The sequence below is a fragment of the Eleutherodactylus coqui genome, chromosome 8 (assembly GCF_035609145.1).
Source record: "Eleutherodactylus coqui strain aEleCoq1 chromosome 8, aEleCoq1.hap1, whole genome shotgun sequence".
NCBI lineage: Eukaryota > Metazoa > Chordata > Amphibia > Anura > Eleutherodactylidae > Eleutherodactylus > Eleutherodactylus coqui.
This window is the reverse complement of record NC_089844.1, coordinates 157,778,480-157,796,805: the sequence shown is the minus strand read 5'-3', so window position 1 is coordinate 157,796,805 and position 18,326 is coordinate 157,778,480. Positions and strand designations below refer to the sequence as shown.

Below are 18,326 nucleotides of genomic sequence, written 5' to 3'. Positions count from 1 at the left end.
TCCTCCCCTCCCTGCACAGGCATGATTATACCGTGTGAATAATTACTGTGACAGCCCCACGCTACCCCCCCCCCCAGCGCGGCAAATTACTGTCACAGCCCCCCTCCAACCCCACGTGACAAATTACTGTGACAGACCCCCCCCCCCCCACAGCTACAAATCTATGTGACGGGACACCCCACCGCGACAAGTCTATGTGACCGCACACCCCACCGCTACAAGTCTATGTGACCGCACACCCCACCGCTACAAGTCTATGTGACCGCACACCCCACCGCTACAAGTCTATGTGACCGCACACCTCACCGCTACAAGTCTATGTGACCGCACATCCCACCGCTACAAGTCTATGTGACTGCACACCCCACCGCTACAAATCTATGTGACCGCACACTCCACCGCGACAAGTCTATGTGACCGCACACTCCACCACTACAAGTCTATGTGACCGCACACTCCACCGCTATAAGTCTATGTGACCGCACACTCCACCGCTACAAGTCTATGTGACCGCACACTCCACTGCTACGAGTCTATATGACCGCACCAGCCGGGTCTCCTGACATTACAGTTGCACACATCACTGCACACACACACACAGCGCCCCCCCCCCCCCCCCCGGACTTCTGACAGCCCTGTCTCCTGACATTACAGTTGCACACATCACTGCACACACACACAGCGCCCCAACTCCCCCCTCCCCCCCCCCCCCGGACTTCTGACAGCAGGGTCTACTGACATTACAGTTGCACACACACACAGCCCCCCCCCCCACTTGCACACATCCATCCATCCATCCATCCTCCCCCTCCTTCCTCCTCCCCCCCCACGAGAGCCCGCCCCTCCACTCATTCTTACCTTGGAGATGAAGAGCCAGCAGCCACGCCTCCCCTGCAGGCAGAACTGAGCTTCCCAGCGGCTGAAGTTCTTCTGCACATGCGCAGAGCTGTGCTGGAGAAGCGCGTCCCCGTCGTCCCGACAAGAAGAGGACAAGAGACTTGTCGGAACCATGGCAACCGAGGAGCAACACGGGGGGGGGGCACCCCAAAAGGTAAGTGAATAACTTCTGTTTGCCTAATTTACAATGCACAATGTATATTACAAAGTGCATTGTATTGGGCAAACAGAAGTAATGAGACCTAATGTTTATGGCCGGACAACCCCTTTAAGCATTGGACGAGTTATACCAGAAGGTAACCATACCCTCATATTCTTCCGACTAAGGATTCCAGTTGCCACCCTCCTCTCTCACTAGCCCTAACCAGAGTAATGTCTTTGGCACAACTAAGACTGGTCTCCCGGATCTGAGGCTTTCTTACAGTATGAAGCGTGGATCCATGTAAGTCTTTCGGCTAGTTTCACAGCTGTGGCAGTAGTCAGAAGCACCTGGTAGGGGCCATCAAATCGGGGCTCAGGAGGGTACTTCCTGAGGAACTTCTTGACGCACACCCAATCCCCAGGCTGCAAGATATGTGTCCCAGTGTCTGCCTCTGAGTCTGGAAGAGAACACCTGTGCATAGGCTTTGGTTAGTTCTTTAACAACGGAAATCACATACTCAGTCAACACATCAGATTGTAATTGTAACTACTGAGGATAGTAACGACCTAGCCTTGGGGCTAGCCCAAACAATCTCGTAGGGAGATAATGTATGATCCCCCCTGGGTTCATATCTAACACTGTATAAGGCTATTGGATGACAGTCTTTCCAAAGTGGTGTCATTTTTAAGTATCTTACTTTTTAACGTGCCACTAAGTCTCTCCACCTTTCCACTACTCTAAAGGTGGTAGAGTATGTAAAAGGCCTGGGATACACCCAGAGCAGACATGACATGTTACATTCACCTGCAAAGTTTATACCTCTGTCTGACTCTGAATCACTTCTGGTACCCCATATTCACAGTTTACCTCGTTCATGAGCTTCTTTGCGGTTACCTACTTGTTTGCCTTGGTAACAGGGTCGGCCTCCAACCTGCAAAGACATCAACAACAACAAGCACGTATTCATACTTCCCAACAAGTGAGAGCTGAACGTAGTCAATTTGCAATCCCTGAAATGGGTAGAGTGGTCCCGGCAAGTGTGATGTGGCAAATTTACTTCTTCCCTGTCTCACCCATTGCATAGATCATGCTAAACTGGACAAATGATGCAGCAGCTACAGAGAACCCAGAAGTCGCCCATCCTCTTTCAAGCGTCGTCGTCATTGCTGCTTTACTAGGTGGGTCTTTCCGTCCATCAGCTGGGCCATCATGGGATACAGGAACTGTGGTAGGCAAGTGCTGTTGACTGTTCACCACACGCTGTCCTGTTTCTGCTGCTCCCATATTAGTCCATTTATTCTTTCCTTCCTTGCTGGCTTGTAACTGTAAAAGTCTTTAGCATATCAAAGTCCACATTTTTGTCAATGTCCAAAGTTTTTACCACTGACTCATGCCGTCAGTATCTTTTCTTCTTTCTTCCACGGCTTGAGGGCCGCTGCCTTTGCTATGCTGTCATAGGGTGTCGTCTCTCGCCTGTCCAGTGTAGGAATCGGTGCGAACTCTCAACTTTGTCAGGTAGAAGTAGGGCCTCCATGCGACTCTGTACCGCTGCACCATTCTCAATTGGTTGTCCTGCTAAGGTAAAAACTGTCTGGCCTTCCATATTGGGCCGTAATCATGAGCTATGCCAAATGCATACCAGGAGTCAGTGTAAAGAATTGCCGTCTTACCTCTCGCCACTCTACTCGCCTCAGTGAGGGCCTTCAATTCCGCTTCTTGTGCTGAGACATGCGGAGGCAGAGCTTCTGCTTCTAGGACATCTTGTTGTGTGACCATTGCATATCCGATGTGGAGTCATCCTTCCTCACCCTGGTACCATCTGCAAAAAGCTCAACATATGCATTATCAACAGAGGTTCTGGTAACTGTTTGCATACCTGCAGTTTCTTACTGTATTAGCACTAAATAATCGTGTTGATGTTCTATTTCACATGGCTCGGAATCTTGTTATCTTATTCCATTTATTTATTTATTTAATTTTTTTTTTAAACCCAATAGCTGATCTACAACACCTAGATCATCTATGACCCAGATCACCTATGCCTCCCCCCTTTTGAACCGGAATACTCAATGGAAAAAAGAGTAATTGCGTTCAAACTAGTACAAGTTGAAAAAGGAAACCAAGAGGCACAAAAACAAGCACTTTGTAGGTCAAGGTGACATTGTATGCAGTGAAGTCTGAGCGAAAATATCCTTTAGATTTTTTTTTTTTCTTCAGGTCACAGTTAGCATTTTTTAACCCAAGGGGGCGCAACACAAGTAAAATTTTATGTCACCCAGTGTAATAGTATTTCAGGGAATGTCCAGCGTTTAACTTTTACTCTCCGGGGCGGGGGCGGGGCTACAAATCTCCCAGGTGAGGCAAAATGGCTGCCGGAGGAAGGGGCGGGGCCAGGTCCTGTCCCGGATGGGGAGGGACCGGAAGTAACATCACACACCCTGAAAGTGAGCACATGGGGGGAAGTAACTTCAGGGTGGGGGCAGGGCTCACCACATTTGCTGCAGAGTCACACTATGTGGGGTTGTAAACATTGCAAGTGTGGCCGCCATTACAGGGAGGGGCTGTAGTCAACACAAAGGCATTACATTGTTCATAAGCAATACACATACCCCCACTACACGCTTTCCCCTCTTGAATCTCTTTCCTACGTTATACCACCTCCTAGCAAAAACTAGCTAAAACATCTTTCTTTCTGCTTATCTGTCCATAACCTGACATTTCTTTCTGCAACTTTTCCTGATCCTTTTCTTTGTAAGACGTTTCTACATGTTTTGCATATTCCAAAACATCCTGTACTGATCCCTCATTCTATTCTGCCTGCTTATTCTATCCTATTTGAACTTTCTAGACACAGTAGTGTTCCTCTTGTAAAATCTGCTTTCTTCAAATCCTTCCAATATAACCTCTCTTTCCCACTCAGATCACAATGCACATTAATTCTACAAAACACAAGACAAAGGGAACAGAAAGGTTAATTGGGAAATGCTTTCAGTGGCTTAACTTCAGTCCACTCTCTTATCAGCAACCCTCCCCCAATAGTAAACACTGCACACAGTCTGGACAGGACATTTAGCTATACACAGAGACTGACGATTATTTTCAATGACCAAAACCTCAACAATATCCTGGAGACGTCGGCCGTCACAAAGCACGGCTATAATTCTCCGCGTATATACCTTTCCACATATGAGAACATAACACGCTCAATCATACAGGTAAATATGTGTATCATAAATTTTCCTAACCTCACACTAGTTACCTAGGAGTAAGTGTCTCTCTCTGGTGTGTTCCCTCAGACTTAAACAGCCAAGTCCGCCCTTCTGACACATTAACCCTCACAGAATTTGTCTCTTGGTCTTGTATACACAATCTTTAACCGTCTCAGACATAATATACCCAGCATACAAAATACCCCTTAGGCAGGTTAAAACGGTGGGGGGGTTTTCCGAGTAGAAAGAACTATATTACCTGCCTTTCATTGATTTATCACTCTGGATCAGAAACAGGCAGATTAGCAGTCAGAAATCAGCTCACATCGGTAGATTTTACATAAAGCAATCTTACCGTGTTCTGTGGATTTTCAGGCCCCTGGGTTCTGCGTGCTATCTGCCGATCTCTGTATTTTTCCAGAATGAAAGAAATCAAAATCTCTACTCGGCTCACCCAGAGACGCCACTGAGCTGGATTATGGTTTTCTCCAGCAGGTTTCGGGGTATTTTGTAGCTTCCAAATTGTATAGTGTGCACACATCATCGACCAGATCAGACACAAGCTATCAGTCTCATATCCAAAATGGCTCTCTAGGCAGAAACACCCAGACAGCCCCTTTTATTGTAAAGCATAACACCTGCCCTTTAATGGGCGTGCAACAGATTACATCAGTAACATATAGGATTCTCATTTGTCGGATCATATAGAATCCCCTGCCTCTCTGCCCACCCTTCCTCAAGTCTTGATGTAGCGTGGATTTTGTCCTAGCTGAAGGCATTTCTGTGTGCGTGTCAACTCACTGTTTAACTAACTTCAGTATGGGGGGGTGGAAGAGGGCTAGGAAGACACTCAGTATTGGACAAGTATACATATAACACTATGACCTTTAACTCTTAGAGGCTGTTTGTGCAACTTTATGTACTCAGCTAACATTACATCACACCTCTTTCACCATCCCATTGTCTAGCAAATACCATGATGAGATTGTGTGGCCATTACCCTCCACTAAGTTAAAAGTCCTTACAATAGCATAAAACATTTGGTTTATACAAATCAATAGACATTTTATACTGACTAATCATCATGTCTATCACAGGAGTAGTAGTTGTCACGGGTGACGCCACCGTTCCTACACAACGGAATAACACTCGGCGGAAAATAATCATAGACAAAAAGTCTTTTAGTACCTCGGGTCCCCAGGAACGGTTAGGGCCCGGTATAAACTTTACGTTAATAAACTTGCAGAACAATAATTACAAGGCAAATTAAGTACAGTCTTTACAGTGCAGGCAAGACAAGAGGTTGGAGGTCAGGGAGGAAACTCAGGATGTCCTACAGTCTACATTATCTGCCAGGAACCGCTCCTGGAAGGGAACACTCCGGAGGAGGAAAAGGGGGTAGGGTCACTCCACAGACACTCTGGCAGCAATTATTGACTTTCACCCAGCCCTGGAGACGCGTGGGTGTAACTTAGTAGCGTACTTCTATGCGGTGATCCTGGCTATAGACGGCCGCGTAGGAAAAGTTGTAGAATTACTTAGTACCTCTGCACTGGCCTTGTCAGGGAAAGTGATTACTTACAAATGCTCTCTCTTATTTGGTGCTCACTCCACTCACATCCAGAATACAGTCGCTACGGGATATCTCTCCTCCTCTTCCATCTACACCACAAGGAAGCTGAAGGTGCTTCCATGTGGTTCTGTGTTAGGTGACACTCTTGCTACTTCAGAAAATGGAACTCCTTTTTCCACTCTCAGTCACTGCTATTTATATCTTCTCTCATACCACGTGACATGACAGACTGATACATTTACATGCAGACTATCATTTTAGTTAACCTCTCAAGCGCCGCAGCTGTGCAACACACTCACTTAAAATAACAAGACAGGTTTGTACAGTGCATCTACATAGGACAAACATGTATGACATTTATGGAGCGGACCAGGCTGATGTACTGGGCCACTACAGATTACACTCCAGAGCTGCAATCAGAATTCTGCATATTCTCTCTATTATAAGAGCTCAGCTAATCTATTAGAGGGGCTCTAACAACAAACTTGCTGACTGTTTCTAATAACAACCAGCAGAATTGTGATTGCTGCATCCTGCTGATCACTGGGGTCCTGCAGTATGAGTAATCGCATCCTGTCTTATGTGCTCATAGCGGTGTGACAGAGAATGCATGTAAAAAAAAGGTGGAAAATACTGTAAAATATGCAGTTCAAGGAAGACGTCAGGCCGTCATTCCACCGGTATGAGGCTGGATTGCATTATTCACACGGTCTATTATGTACAGTGATTAACACGGCAGATTACACAGTTGGACGCCACTCATGTCATGTGATCATATTCTCTGCCAATGCTCAGCGCTCTGTAACTGTACAGGTTCATTCAGGGGGTGGATTGCCTATAGGAATGGAAACACCTGACTCTTGGCAGCCTTTTCCTCAAGCCAACTTAATGGGTATGTGAAAGCCAAGTACTGATTGGCTGCTGTAAGTATTAAACCAATCAGCATCCAGTGCAGCTTCATGAAGCTCTAGGACACTCTGAGTGGCGAGAGACCCAGAAAAAGCCATCCACCTTAACTAGTTTTGCTCAGTGTTCTGGTTCTCATCAAAAAGACTTAATAGATTATGGAGACTCATTTTCAGGCACAGCTCCATGGGAAAAAAGTATGCAAATTAGTTCATATCAGCCAAAGGTAGAGCGGCCCTTTTGGAGGACTCTCTGGTGTGGCTGACATGAGCTCATTTGCATTATTTTTGTTGGACTTCCCCTTTACATTTAAGCAATGAAAAGTATAACGAAAAGTTCTGCAACTTTCTATTATACTTGGGAGGAACTTTATAAATACTCTTGTGCCCTAATCCTGGTGTCAAAAAGTCCCAAATTTGGCACAAGTGGATTTCTGTACCAAAATTGACCTTTTCATAGTGTGCACTACATCTACCAACTTTTTAGTAAAAATTGATGGGCCTTAGCAGGGTGCGGCCTCCACGGCTCGGAACATTTACTATAATTTATGCCAGAAAGCACGGCTCATACAAGACAAGTGTAGGAAATGCCTATTCTGATACCCCTCTGTCTTGTGTTTCAATTTTTCACCATTTCAAAATCTCTGCTTGCTGTAAGTGAATGAGCGAATTCTTATTTACAAACACAGGCTGTTGTAGCCTTGCCTGATACGTCTCACATACATTCACAGACCTCCAGGCTGATGCTGGGGCCCTGATGACGCTAGTAACTGCTAATAATTGGCCTTCATTTCTATAATCTTATTATCATATTTATTCACAGGTGGCGTTGCCCCTAACACATGACCGAGGGGCAGCTGTGCCAAAATGAGACCGAACTGCTGAAATGGAAACCCCTCCTTTAATATCGCTCTGGGGGACAACCTGTCGCCATTAAACTTGTCATACGAGTTGTCACCCAGCTTCCAACAGACACAGAATGTCGTATACATCTACATTTTGTCATTGCACCTGCTTATTCTCTTCTATTTTCTGTGCCTGTGTCAGTCTCCACTGCTGTTGTGGCATTCTATTCAGGATGAACAGTGCTGAGGTTGGAGGGTTTTGTGCTGCCTGGAGTTGGGCTAATAGTATGAGTTAGAATAAGAATTGGATCTCTTCATTTATAAAACCCTCATGTGGAATGATGTTCTGTGCTGCATATAAAGTGACTATGGGCTGAGGGGGCTTTGTGACTGTCCGCTGACTGCCCTGAGGTGCAGAGTCTTGGAATAATGAGCTGATTTTCTTGAAAGACCACCCCATCTCTCCCCTTGTGATCTGCTTGTCTACTGTGTGCTGAGTCACAATGACAGTTGGCAGGAGACCAACCAGAGTGAGAGGAGGGGAGAGGAGGGGTGTGCAGCTTCCTTACATAAGCAGTGGTAAGGCAGAGGGCTGCACATTACACTTCAGCCATGTCTTGCAAGAAAGTGATTGTTGTCTTTGGAGCCACAGGTGAGCTGACTGTGCTGTAGAGAGTGGAAAGTTGGGAACTTTGGAGTAACTTTCCAGTAGTTTGCAGGTGGGGGAATAGAACAGATCTTCCTGTCTGCGTTGCAGTGTGGAGCTTTCTGTACTATAACCCCCATCGGACTTATTGTTCAGTCCTGCATGCATTTAGGATAAATGATTCAGATTTGTGCTGATTGTGGGGATGTGAATGATGTAAAAGGGTTCTGACTTTCCAGTAGTCTGTGGGGGGTGATGGAGCTCCTGCCTGCATTCCTGTACTAAACCCCCCCCCCCCTGCTGGATAGAATTTGCAATCCTGATGTGTATTTTCATGTAGTTTTGCTTTCCCTCCTAATGACCATGTTTTCCCCTGAGTGTATGAGCTGTCCAGACTCTGGGAAAGCTGGGTGAATGTGCAAAGATGTTTATTGCACTTCTAAATATCCACACATTGGGACCCTTTGCTATGCAGATGCTGTTGCACACAGTGATTCTCCCCTGCAGGATACAAGTGGCGCTCCGCTGATTGCAGCATCTGTGCTCCTCTGCTCAATGAGTCCAGGTGCCGGCTGCTATCAGCGGAGCTCCACTTGGAAGTGAGAAATGCTGCAGTGTAATAGAAGCCTGAGGCTTTATTCACATGCGTGTTTTTACGCCGGCTGCAAATTGCGACCCTCTGAGGCATTGGATTCCAATGCATTTGTTCACATGGGCAGTTTTTGTCTTTCCATTTATTTACTTTTTAAATCTTTTGCGCCGTAAACAGTCGCCCAGCGGGAAAAACTGCCATGTGCGCTGCCGATTCCAGCAGGCGCTTTAACACGGGGCCAGAAAAGATAGGTCTGGTTCTGTTTTGTAACTGGAATATGCTGGTGGCTTCCATAGACTCCTATGGGAGCTGGAAGAATAGAGGGAAGCAGTTCAGCAGCGTCCAACGCAGGGAAAAGCTTACAGGAGCCTCTAGAGGAATTTGAGGTAATTCCAAGGATTTATGCCAAGTGAGGGATTTCCGGGCTGCGGCACATTTTTTTCGCTAATACGTTGCACCCAGCCGTGTGACTGGGCGATAAAACCCTAAGCTCCGGAGTTGATTGTGTCATTTCTTCATTAATGAAATTTAATGGCGCGGGTGGCCTCAAAAAATGCGCACGCTCGTGTGAAGGAGCCCTAAATAACAGTGTTGCTTCTGATAAAACTGACTTCTAAGGGCCCTCGTTTGAGCGAGTGAGTGTTGTCATCGTTGGCGGCGGGCCGCCTGCTTACATCCAGCGCGCGTCGTTGGCGCGGGCCGCCTGTTTACATCCAGCGCGCGTCGTTGGCGCGGGCCGCCTGTTTACATCCAGCGCGCGTCGTTGGCGCGGGCCGCCTGTTTACATCCAGCGCGCGTCGTTGGCGCGGGCCGCCTGTTTACATCCAGCGCGCGTCGTTGGCGCGGGCCGCCTGTTTACATCCAGCGCGCGTCGTTGGCGCGGGCCGCCTGTTTACATCCAGCGCGCGTCGTTGGCGCGGGCCGCCTGCTTACATCCAGCGCGCGTCGTTGGCGCGGGCCGCCTGCTTACATCCAGCGCGCGTCGTTGGCGCGGGCCGCCTGCTTACATCCAGCGCGCGTCGTTGGCGCGGGCCGCCTGCTTACATCCAGCGCGCGTCGTTGGCGCGGGCCGCCTGCTTACATCCAGCGCGCGTCGTTGGCGCGGGCCGCCTGCTTACATCCAGCGCGCGTCGTTGGCGCGGGCCGCCTGCTTACATCCAGCGCGCGTCGTTGGCGCGGGCCGCCTGCTTACATCCAGCGCGCGTCGTTGGCGCGGGCCGCCTGCTTACATCCAGCGCGCGTCGTTGGCGCGGGCCGCCTGCTTATATCCAGCGCGCGTCGTTGGCTCGTTCAGCCGAGAATCGTTCAGTCTTTCACAATTGCTGTATAAGTGAGACGAACTGACCGATCGCTGTTTAAACGGAACGAGCCAATGATGGTGGTTATGCTGCATAAGATGAATGAGACGATTGTTCAGTCGTTGTCTTGCGTTTCGACCAAATGATTATCATTCCCTTCTGTTTGTCTGAACGATACTCATTCCGTCTAAATAAAGGCACCCCCTAACCTGCAGACGGACCCTCTGGGGTACGCTGTTTTATATTTGGCCTCACATTGGAGGAGAGAGACCATAAGGGCTTATTCTGCCGGGTTTTCATGCCTGGCTGATATACGGTGTCCCTTTCTGCAGGGGGAGGAGGCGGGCTCACAGCTGGATCGCAGGTGAGGATAGTAAAAGGGACTCTAAGCCCCTGGGTCTACCTGATACAACACTCATGCTGGTAAACTTCCGCACTTCTCTAACACTGAAGCGCCCATGCAGGACCTGCTACCGCTTGGGCTGACTACACGGCTGGCACCGGCCTGCCCGCAGGATGGCTACACACTTACACCCTACACTGTCTGCTCTGCATACGTGTTGCTGGGAACAGCAAGGATTCTCTTGGCTCCATCATTCATCTGGCCCCTGTCCTGTCCGAACACTCGGGGCAACTTGCATCTATTATAAGAGGAAATGGCTTTCTTGAGGCGACAAGTGAGGGTTCTGGAACAGCTGATGAATGTAATATGAGTACCCAGCTTTCCCAGACTCCTGATTGCCAGTTGACCTAATTCCGTAGTGATGCTCATGATCCCGGCTCTTAAGCCTTGGTTTTATGTCCTCTCCGCAGGCGCTCAGGGTGGCTCTGTTGCTGATGGCCTCCTGGCAGATGGCACCTTTGCAGTCCGGGCAGTGACTCGCGACACCAGTAAACCTGCAGCTGTGAAGCTTCGGGAGGCCGGAGCGGAGGTCGTGGCCGCGGATCTGGATGACGAGAAGAGCCTGGAGGCCGCGCTGTGTGGAGCTTATGGAGCATTTGTGGTCACCAACTTCTGGGAGCACTTCAGCAAGGAGAAGGAGGTCGTTCAGGTAAGGTGGGCGGTAAGCCTCCTTGTTCAGGAATAGAATGGCAGGGCTGCAGTAAAGGCCGACAGTAAGGACCCCTTTTAGATGGACTAGTAAGTGTTCAGATTTCTGCGATCACATAATCCTCTTCATCAAATTACAGAACCACCGTTACACATAGTAAACAATAGGGGTGAGGGTCCTTATGAGCTTAAATACTACAAATAATGGGGTGATACAAAAGGTAAAGGGACTAGAGATGTGCACGTTATGGCAGGGTGGAGAGTGAGGGATGCTATACACATAAACGATGGTCAGACATTAAGAAACTGTGTGACTGCAGGGGCAGTTGATGGTGGCTAGCAGGGAGTGCAGTCAGTAGGTCAGGGAGCATGTTATCAGGCGGAGTACAGAGGGGTTTGGTTTAGAAGATGTGGTATGCCACCCTGAAGAGGTGCGTTTTTAGAGCACGCCTGAAGTTTTGTGAGTCATGGATTGCCTGGATAGCCTTTGGTAGCGCGTTCCAGAGGACTGGTGCTGCTCAGGAGAAGGTTTTTGAGGTGGGAATGAGGTTAGAATTAAAGGGTCATTCAGTCTGATTTCGTTAGAGTGTAGAGCCCGGGCTGGGTGGTGACTTGAGATGAGGGAGGCAATGCAGGGTGGTACTGCGCTGTGGAGGACTTTATGGATGACGTTAGGGAGTTTAAATTGAATTCTGTATTTAACGGGCAGCCAGTGCAGTGACCGGCACAGGGCAGAGGCGTCTGAGTAGCGGCTGGACAGAAAGATGAGCCTGGCTGCCGCATTCAGGATGGATTGGAGAGGGTAGAGTCTGGTGCAGGGGAGGCCAATCATCAGTGAGCTGCAATAATCGAGCCAAGAGTGGATGAGGGCAACAGTAAGCGTTTTTAACGTGTCCACAGTGAGAAAAGGGCGAATTCTTGTGATGCTATTGAGGTGCGGCTGACATGTTCGGGCCAGAGATTGGATGTAGGGGGGTAAAGGAGATATCTGTGTCGAATATGACCTCAAGGCAGCGGGCGTGCTGTCAGGGAGTTATGGTGCCACGCACTGAGATGGAGATGTCAGAATGAGGTCAGTTAATAGAGGGTGGAAACATCAGTAGGTCAGTTTTAGAGAGGTTTAACTTTAGGTAGAGAGAGGACATGGTGTTAGACAGCAGATAGACAGCCGGTGATGTTTTGGAGTAAAGGTGCAGAGATGTCACGGGAAGAGGTGTATAGCTGGGTGTCGTCAGTGTATAGGTGGTATTGGAGGCCAAATCTCCTGATGGTTTGTCCAATGGGGGCTGTGTAGATAGAGAAAAGAAAGGGGCCAAGGACCGAGCCCTGGGGGACCCCAACAGCAAGGGGAAGAGGAGGGGAGGTGGAGCCAGCAAAGGAAATACTGAAAGAGCGGTCAGATAGGTAGGAGAACCAGGAGAGGGCAGTGTCCTTTAGGCCGATGGAGCGAAGCATACTGAGGAGGAGTTTGTGGTCAACAGTGTCAAATGCTGCGCAGAGGTTGAGGAGGATCAGTAGGGAGTATTCGCCCCTCGATTTGGCTGTCAGGAAGCTGTTTGACACCCTTGTAAGGGCAGTTTCTGTCGAGGGTAGGGGTCAGAAGCTGGACTGTAGGGTTGAGAAGTGTTCTGATAAATAACTTATAAGGCAGGAGTAAACCAGGCGTTCCAATAGTTTGGAGATTAAGGGGAGATTTGAGATGGGTCGGTAGTTGGCAGGATCAGTTAAGCCAAGATTTGGTTTCTTTAGCAGTGGGGATATGATGGAGTGTTTGAAAGAAGAGGGAAAGATGCCAGAGAGGTTGAAGATAGTGGTGAGATGGGAGATAACCACCGGGAAGAGGGACCGGAGGAGGTGTGAGGGGAGAAGATCACTAGTGCAGGTTGTGGGGCGAGCAAAGGAAAACAATTTGGAGACTTCTTCCTCTGTCGTTGATCTGAGTACAGGCAGTGAGCAGGAGCTAGATGCAGTATTGATGTGACTAGGGTCAGGGCTAGTCTGGGACTGGGAAGTTATTTCCTGATGGATGTTTTTCTTAAACTAGGCAGCCTGCTCTTCAGCACTGAGATCTGTCATGGGGGCTGCAGTTTAGGGCTGAGAAGAGAGAAAAGTATCATATATTTAGGGTTGTGCAATAGTGAGGAGGTGAGAGGTAAAATAGACTTGTTTGGCATGGTAGAAGGCTAGGTTGTAGGTTCTGAGCATGAATTTGTGATGGAGAGTCCATGGACGTTTGACTTTCCACAGCCGTTAACTTCTCACGCACCGCCGGATGAAGGGTGTTTGAGGCGTGAGCCAGGGTTGCTGCGTCTGCATCGGATGACTTGGGTCACGGGGGGGGGGGGGGGTGCAGCTTCATCCAGGGCATGTTTGAGAGTGGTGTTGTAGTGTGCGGTAGCCAGGTTGGGGCAAGAGGAGAGAGAGATGGGGGACGGGGAGGACTGTAGGGACTTGGCAAAGTCCTGGGTGTGAATAGCCTTAAGGTTCCTGTAAGTATGGTAGGTAGGTCTGGGGAGATGTTGGGGAGCTTGACAGAGAGAGGAGGTTATGGTCTGAGAGCGGGAGAGGAGTTAGTGAAGTGGGAAGCAGAGCAGAGATGGAAGAAGACCAGATCAAGAGTAGTGCCATCTTTGAAAGACCAAGGGAGGAGGTGAGCGATATAAGCTGAGAGGCAGATGGGGTCATTAGTGGGGATGTTTAAATCACCCAGGATGAGGGTTGGAATTTATTAGGATAGGAAGTGAGGGAGCCAGGCAGCAAAGTGGTCCAGAAGCAGGCGAGGAGCACCTGGGGCAGTAGATGACTGCTACTCGCATAGACAGCGGACGGAAAAGCCGTAGGGCATGTACCTCAAACGATGGCAAAGTGAGTGGGGGGGGGACCTGATGGGTGCACTTCAGGGAGAGAAGAGCACCTACTCCACCACCTCATCTGTTTTCTGGTCTCTGGATATGGGGGCACTGCAGGCCATTATAAGAACTTGCAACAGCGGAGTCTCAAACTGCCGTATCCACATTTCTGTGAGCTAGCAGATTTAGTGATCTAGCAGTAAAAAAGTTGTGGATGGTGGGGAGTTTATTACATGCTGACTGGCAGTTCCGGAGGGCACATTTAAAGGCGTCGGGGGAGGATATGCTAGAAGTTGGCTTGAGGGGGGTGTCTAAGTGAGTCAGGTAGGAAATAGTTAGGCGCACTAGAGCAGGGGTCCCCAACTCCAGTCCTCAGGGACCACCAACAGGTCATGCTTTCAGGATATCCTATGGTAAGAACCCCTGTGGCAATGTCTGAGGCACTGATGATAATTACATCACCTGTGCAACACTGAGGAAATCCTGAAAACATGACCTGTTGGCGGTCCCTGAGGACTGGAGTTGGGGAACACTGCACTAGAGGGTGGGCCAGGATTGGGAGAGATATCCCCAGCTGCTAGTAGCAGCAAGATGGCGAGTGTTAGCAGATGACTATGTGACCAATAATTGTTCAGTGTAAACGCTGCCAGCGACTGAACAACTAACGCTAATTTGTTCGCTTATCATTCAGTTTAGGCAGGTGTAAGAAGAGACTGATGCTCTGTAAACAGGTTGACACTAATCTATGAAAGCTGCCTGTTTACTGTGACTGGTGGCTGGACAGACTGATCTCCGGCCCGCTCTGTCTTGATGGCACAGGAGCGATAATGGCTGGCTGCTTTAGTGCCTGACAAATTTTGCCCTTAGGGGTAAGACTGTGAGCAGTGGGCGATGTCCTCCTACACAACAATGTAGACATGTTCAGTATACTGTAGTTCTGGTGTATTATCCATGAACCAGGAGGTTCAGGATGAGCATGGCAATAGATCCCAGTTACACACTATGTATTATAGCTCTGTTGTGTTTTGCTCCAGGGTAAACGGATTGCAGACGTGTCCAAGCGGCTCGGCCTGCAGATTGTGGTCTTCAGTGGCTTGGAGAACGTGAAGAAGCTGACGGGAGGAAAGCTGGATGTGTTGCACTTTGATGGAAAAGGGGAGGTGGAGGAATACTTCCGAGAGATCGGGGTCCCCATGACCAGCGTCCGTCTTGCCTGTTACTTCGAGAACCTGCTGACCTTCTTCAGGCCCCAGAAGAACAAGGACGGTGATGGCTACAGTTTGGGTACGAGAACAGTCCTGATGGTGGGATTTAGCTAGACCGGTTAAGAGGAATGCTGGGTGATGACCAACATGGTGGCTCCCAGAGGGGCTACTGAATAGCAAAGGTGTATAATTATACTGAATGCTAGCGAGTGGAGCTGTGATTCAGGAGCCCAGGAAAGCTGGGTGAGGATCGTTGTAGGGTATGTTCACATGTGGCAGACATGCTGAGGCTCCTCTAGTGTAAAAAGCCACAGCATTGGTGCAGATTGCAGCTGAAACCCCCAGTCAGATTTGCACCCACATCCCGTAGCATGATTGGAGGGTGCCAATGGGCTAGAATAGTGCCTCCTGAAGGCTGCCAGGCCTGCCACGCATAGCAAGAAATTGTAACATACTGCAATACACCAGTATTGCAGTATATAGTAGAAGTGACCAAATGATCACAAGTTCATTTAAGTCTCCCCTGGGGAGTAAATGGGTGTTTGTTTGTTTTTGTTTTTGGGGGGGGGATTTTGGAATGCGATGATGGAAAGCAACTTAAGGATTTTCCATTTTAAAAAAAAAATAAAAAATTTTCTTTATAAACTTGGTATCGCTGTAATTGTACTGATCCCTAAAACAAACGTCATGTCTGTTTTCCTGCACTGTGAATGCTGCAAAAACTCCCCAAAAGGCGCAACTGCATTTTTTTATTTTTTTTTATTGTCTCCACTTAAAGTTGTTTAAAATTAATTTTTTTTCTATGCATTTAATGGTACACTTAAATGCAACTTGTCCTGCAGAAAACGAGCCCTCATACAGCTACATAAATGAGAAAAATTAAATAAATGACGGCTATTGTAAGGCACAGGCAAAAAAACCAAAAATGCTAAATCTGTGGTCCTGTAGTGGTGCCGGGGGCATCGTGCCCGTCCGCTCTGCCTCCTGCAGTCCATGACTCTCGCTCTCTTTCCAGCCATCCCGATGGGTGACGTTCTTCTGGATGGGATGTCCGTCACAGATGTGGGCCGTATGGTTGTCAGCATTCTGAAGTCCCCGTCGCAGTACATAGGCAAGGACATTGGCCTGAGCACAGACAAGCTGACAGTGATGCAGTATGCCGCCATAATGTCCAGAGTCACCGGCAAGGACATCAAAGATGCCAAGGTAAGACCCGCTTGGCGTGAAGGCCGCTCCTCCAATGGTATGATCACCATGAGTGGTGGTGTACATATAGGCTCTGCTCCTTGCGACTGATCTCTTAAAGGTTAATATCCCCTATACACAGGATGGAGGGGGTCTGACCAGTGGGAACCCCTGATTCTGAGCTTTGGGGTTCAGCCCATCCTGCTGTGGTGGCCAACTTCACTTCAGTGGGACTTCTGGAATTAGCCAAATTCAATGCTCGGCTATCCCTGGGGGTCCCGTGAAATGAATGGACCGGGTGGGAGATCACTGCTACCTTCACTGGCTCCAGACCGCTGTTCTGTGGGTACAGGAGAACTTGTGTTCGTTGGATGCCCCTTTAAGACAATATAGAGATCTACTTAGATGGCCATTACACAACTTGGGCCGGCTTCACACGGATATTTGTGTGCGCAATACGTAGAGAAAATAACCCATTGGTGTCAGTGCGTTCATTCACATTTCCGTATTTTTGCGCACCCATCTCAGTCTGTTCTATGGGGACCCTTAGTGTGCAAATATGCAGAAATATAGAAGTCAATTAGACTGTCTGTGCTGCACGTAAAAAGCATGGCCTGTGGGCATAGTACAGTAAAATATGCTGACATGCAAAAGTTGCGCCAAGACGTCTACAGCTGCACATGCGCTGGTGTGAAGCCGGCCTTATTCTCAGTTGTACGATGTAATAATGCAGTATTGATCACATGTTCTACTCTTGTGAAGGCCGCTCTGGTTGTAACTAATCTGTTGGGCTACTGAAGAATCCTGTGGTCGGCCTATTCCCTACTGGAAATGGCTGATAAAGGCAGCAATAGCTTGTACTTGGCCGCACAGTAGCTTGCGGCTAGCCGGCGGCTGTAGTGTCTGAGTAGAGGATAATCTCTCGCCGTTTCCCGCAGATCACGCCTGAAGCGTATGAGCAGCTCGGCTTCCCCGGAGCCGGAGAACTCGCCAACATGTTCCGCTTCTACCTCATGAAGCCCGAGCGCGATGTGGAGCTCACACTACAGCTCAACCCCAAGGCCAAGAAGTTTGAGGCGTGGATGGAGGAGAACAAGGAGGCGTTTAAGGACTTGTGAAGGAACTTGTGGTGCGTCCCCTGTGAGGCGATACTGTGAAATACTGTTGAATATTGGGGCTGATTTGGCAAAACTAGTGCCTATGGGGAAGAACATGCCGTAACCATAACAGCCAATTAGACTGCAGCGCTTTTCTGAGCTGTAACCTGATTGGCTTCTATAGACCACCTCCCCATAGTTACTGTCTAACCCCCCATGTAATAAGCGGATTATGTGCCAATAGAGGATATACTGTTTCTTATTACACCTCTGGCCCAATGTAAATCGATGGTCTTTTAGGACCGCATATCACGCAGGTGATAAATCCACATGTAATCTGCTGCCCCATCCGCCCGTCTGGCCCCAACACTGGAGGATCCCGTGTAGCCGTGACCCCGTTAGCAGCATCGGCCCAAAAACTTTTTGGTTTTCTATGTCTTGTCTAATAAAGTCTCCTGATTTCTTGCACGGCGTCTTGCATTTATGGTAACTGTGACGAGGGCTGCATGTTGCCTGCGCAGAATGTGGTTGCTATGGGCAACCAATCAGATTGTCTTCTATTTGCTCTAGAAAACGAGAGCGGTGTCCTGACTGGTTGCTAGGGGCAACGGCTCCGCTCTGCCACAAGGCTCATAACAGCCAATCGGAGCAGCTGTCATTAGAAGGCCGCAGCTACTCAGAGCAGCTCTAGGAATGGTGAGCTCTGATTGGATGTGATGTGTAACGAGGCCAGTGGTGGTGGAGTTAAATGGGTTCTCCCAAAAAGACCTCCCCTATTAGACCCTAATGGGGTCTTCACATCATACAGCGGGGCAGCAGACTGCAGCGCCAT

The 18,326-nt window shown here is 48.8% G+C and overlaps 1 protein-coding gene across 1 annotated transcript; it reads left to right on the top strand.

Annotated features, from left to right (window-relative positions):
• The first annotated feature begins 8,137 nt into the window (after positions 1 to 8,137).
• Positions 8,138 to 17,962, top strand: LOC136577057 (nmrA-like family domain-containing protein 1). The gene is made up of 5 exons (XM_066576760.1): positions 8,138 to 8,223; positions 10,921 to 11,159; positions 15,042 to 15,291; positions 16,228 to 16,418; positions 17,336 to 17,962. Exons 1-5 carry the CDS (start codon positions 8,184 to 8,186, stop codon positions 17,513 to 17,515), a joined length of 900 nt encoding a protein of 299 aa, XP_066432857.1. The 5' UTR covers positions 8,138 to 8,183; the 3' UTR covers positions 17,516 to 17,962.
• Positions 17,963 to 18,326: the final 364 nt, after the last annotated feature.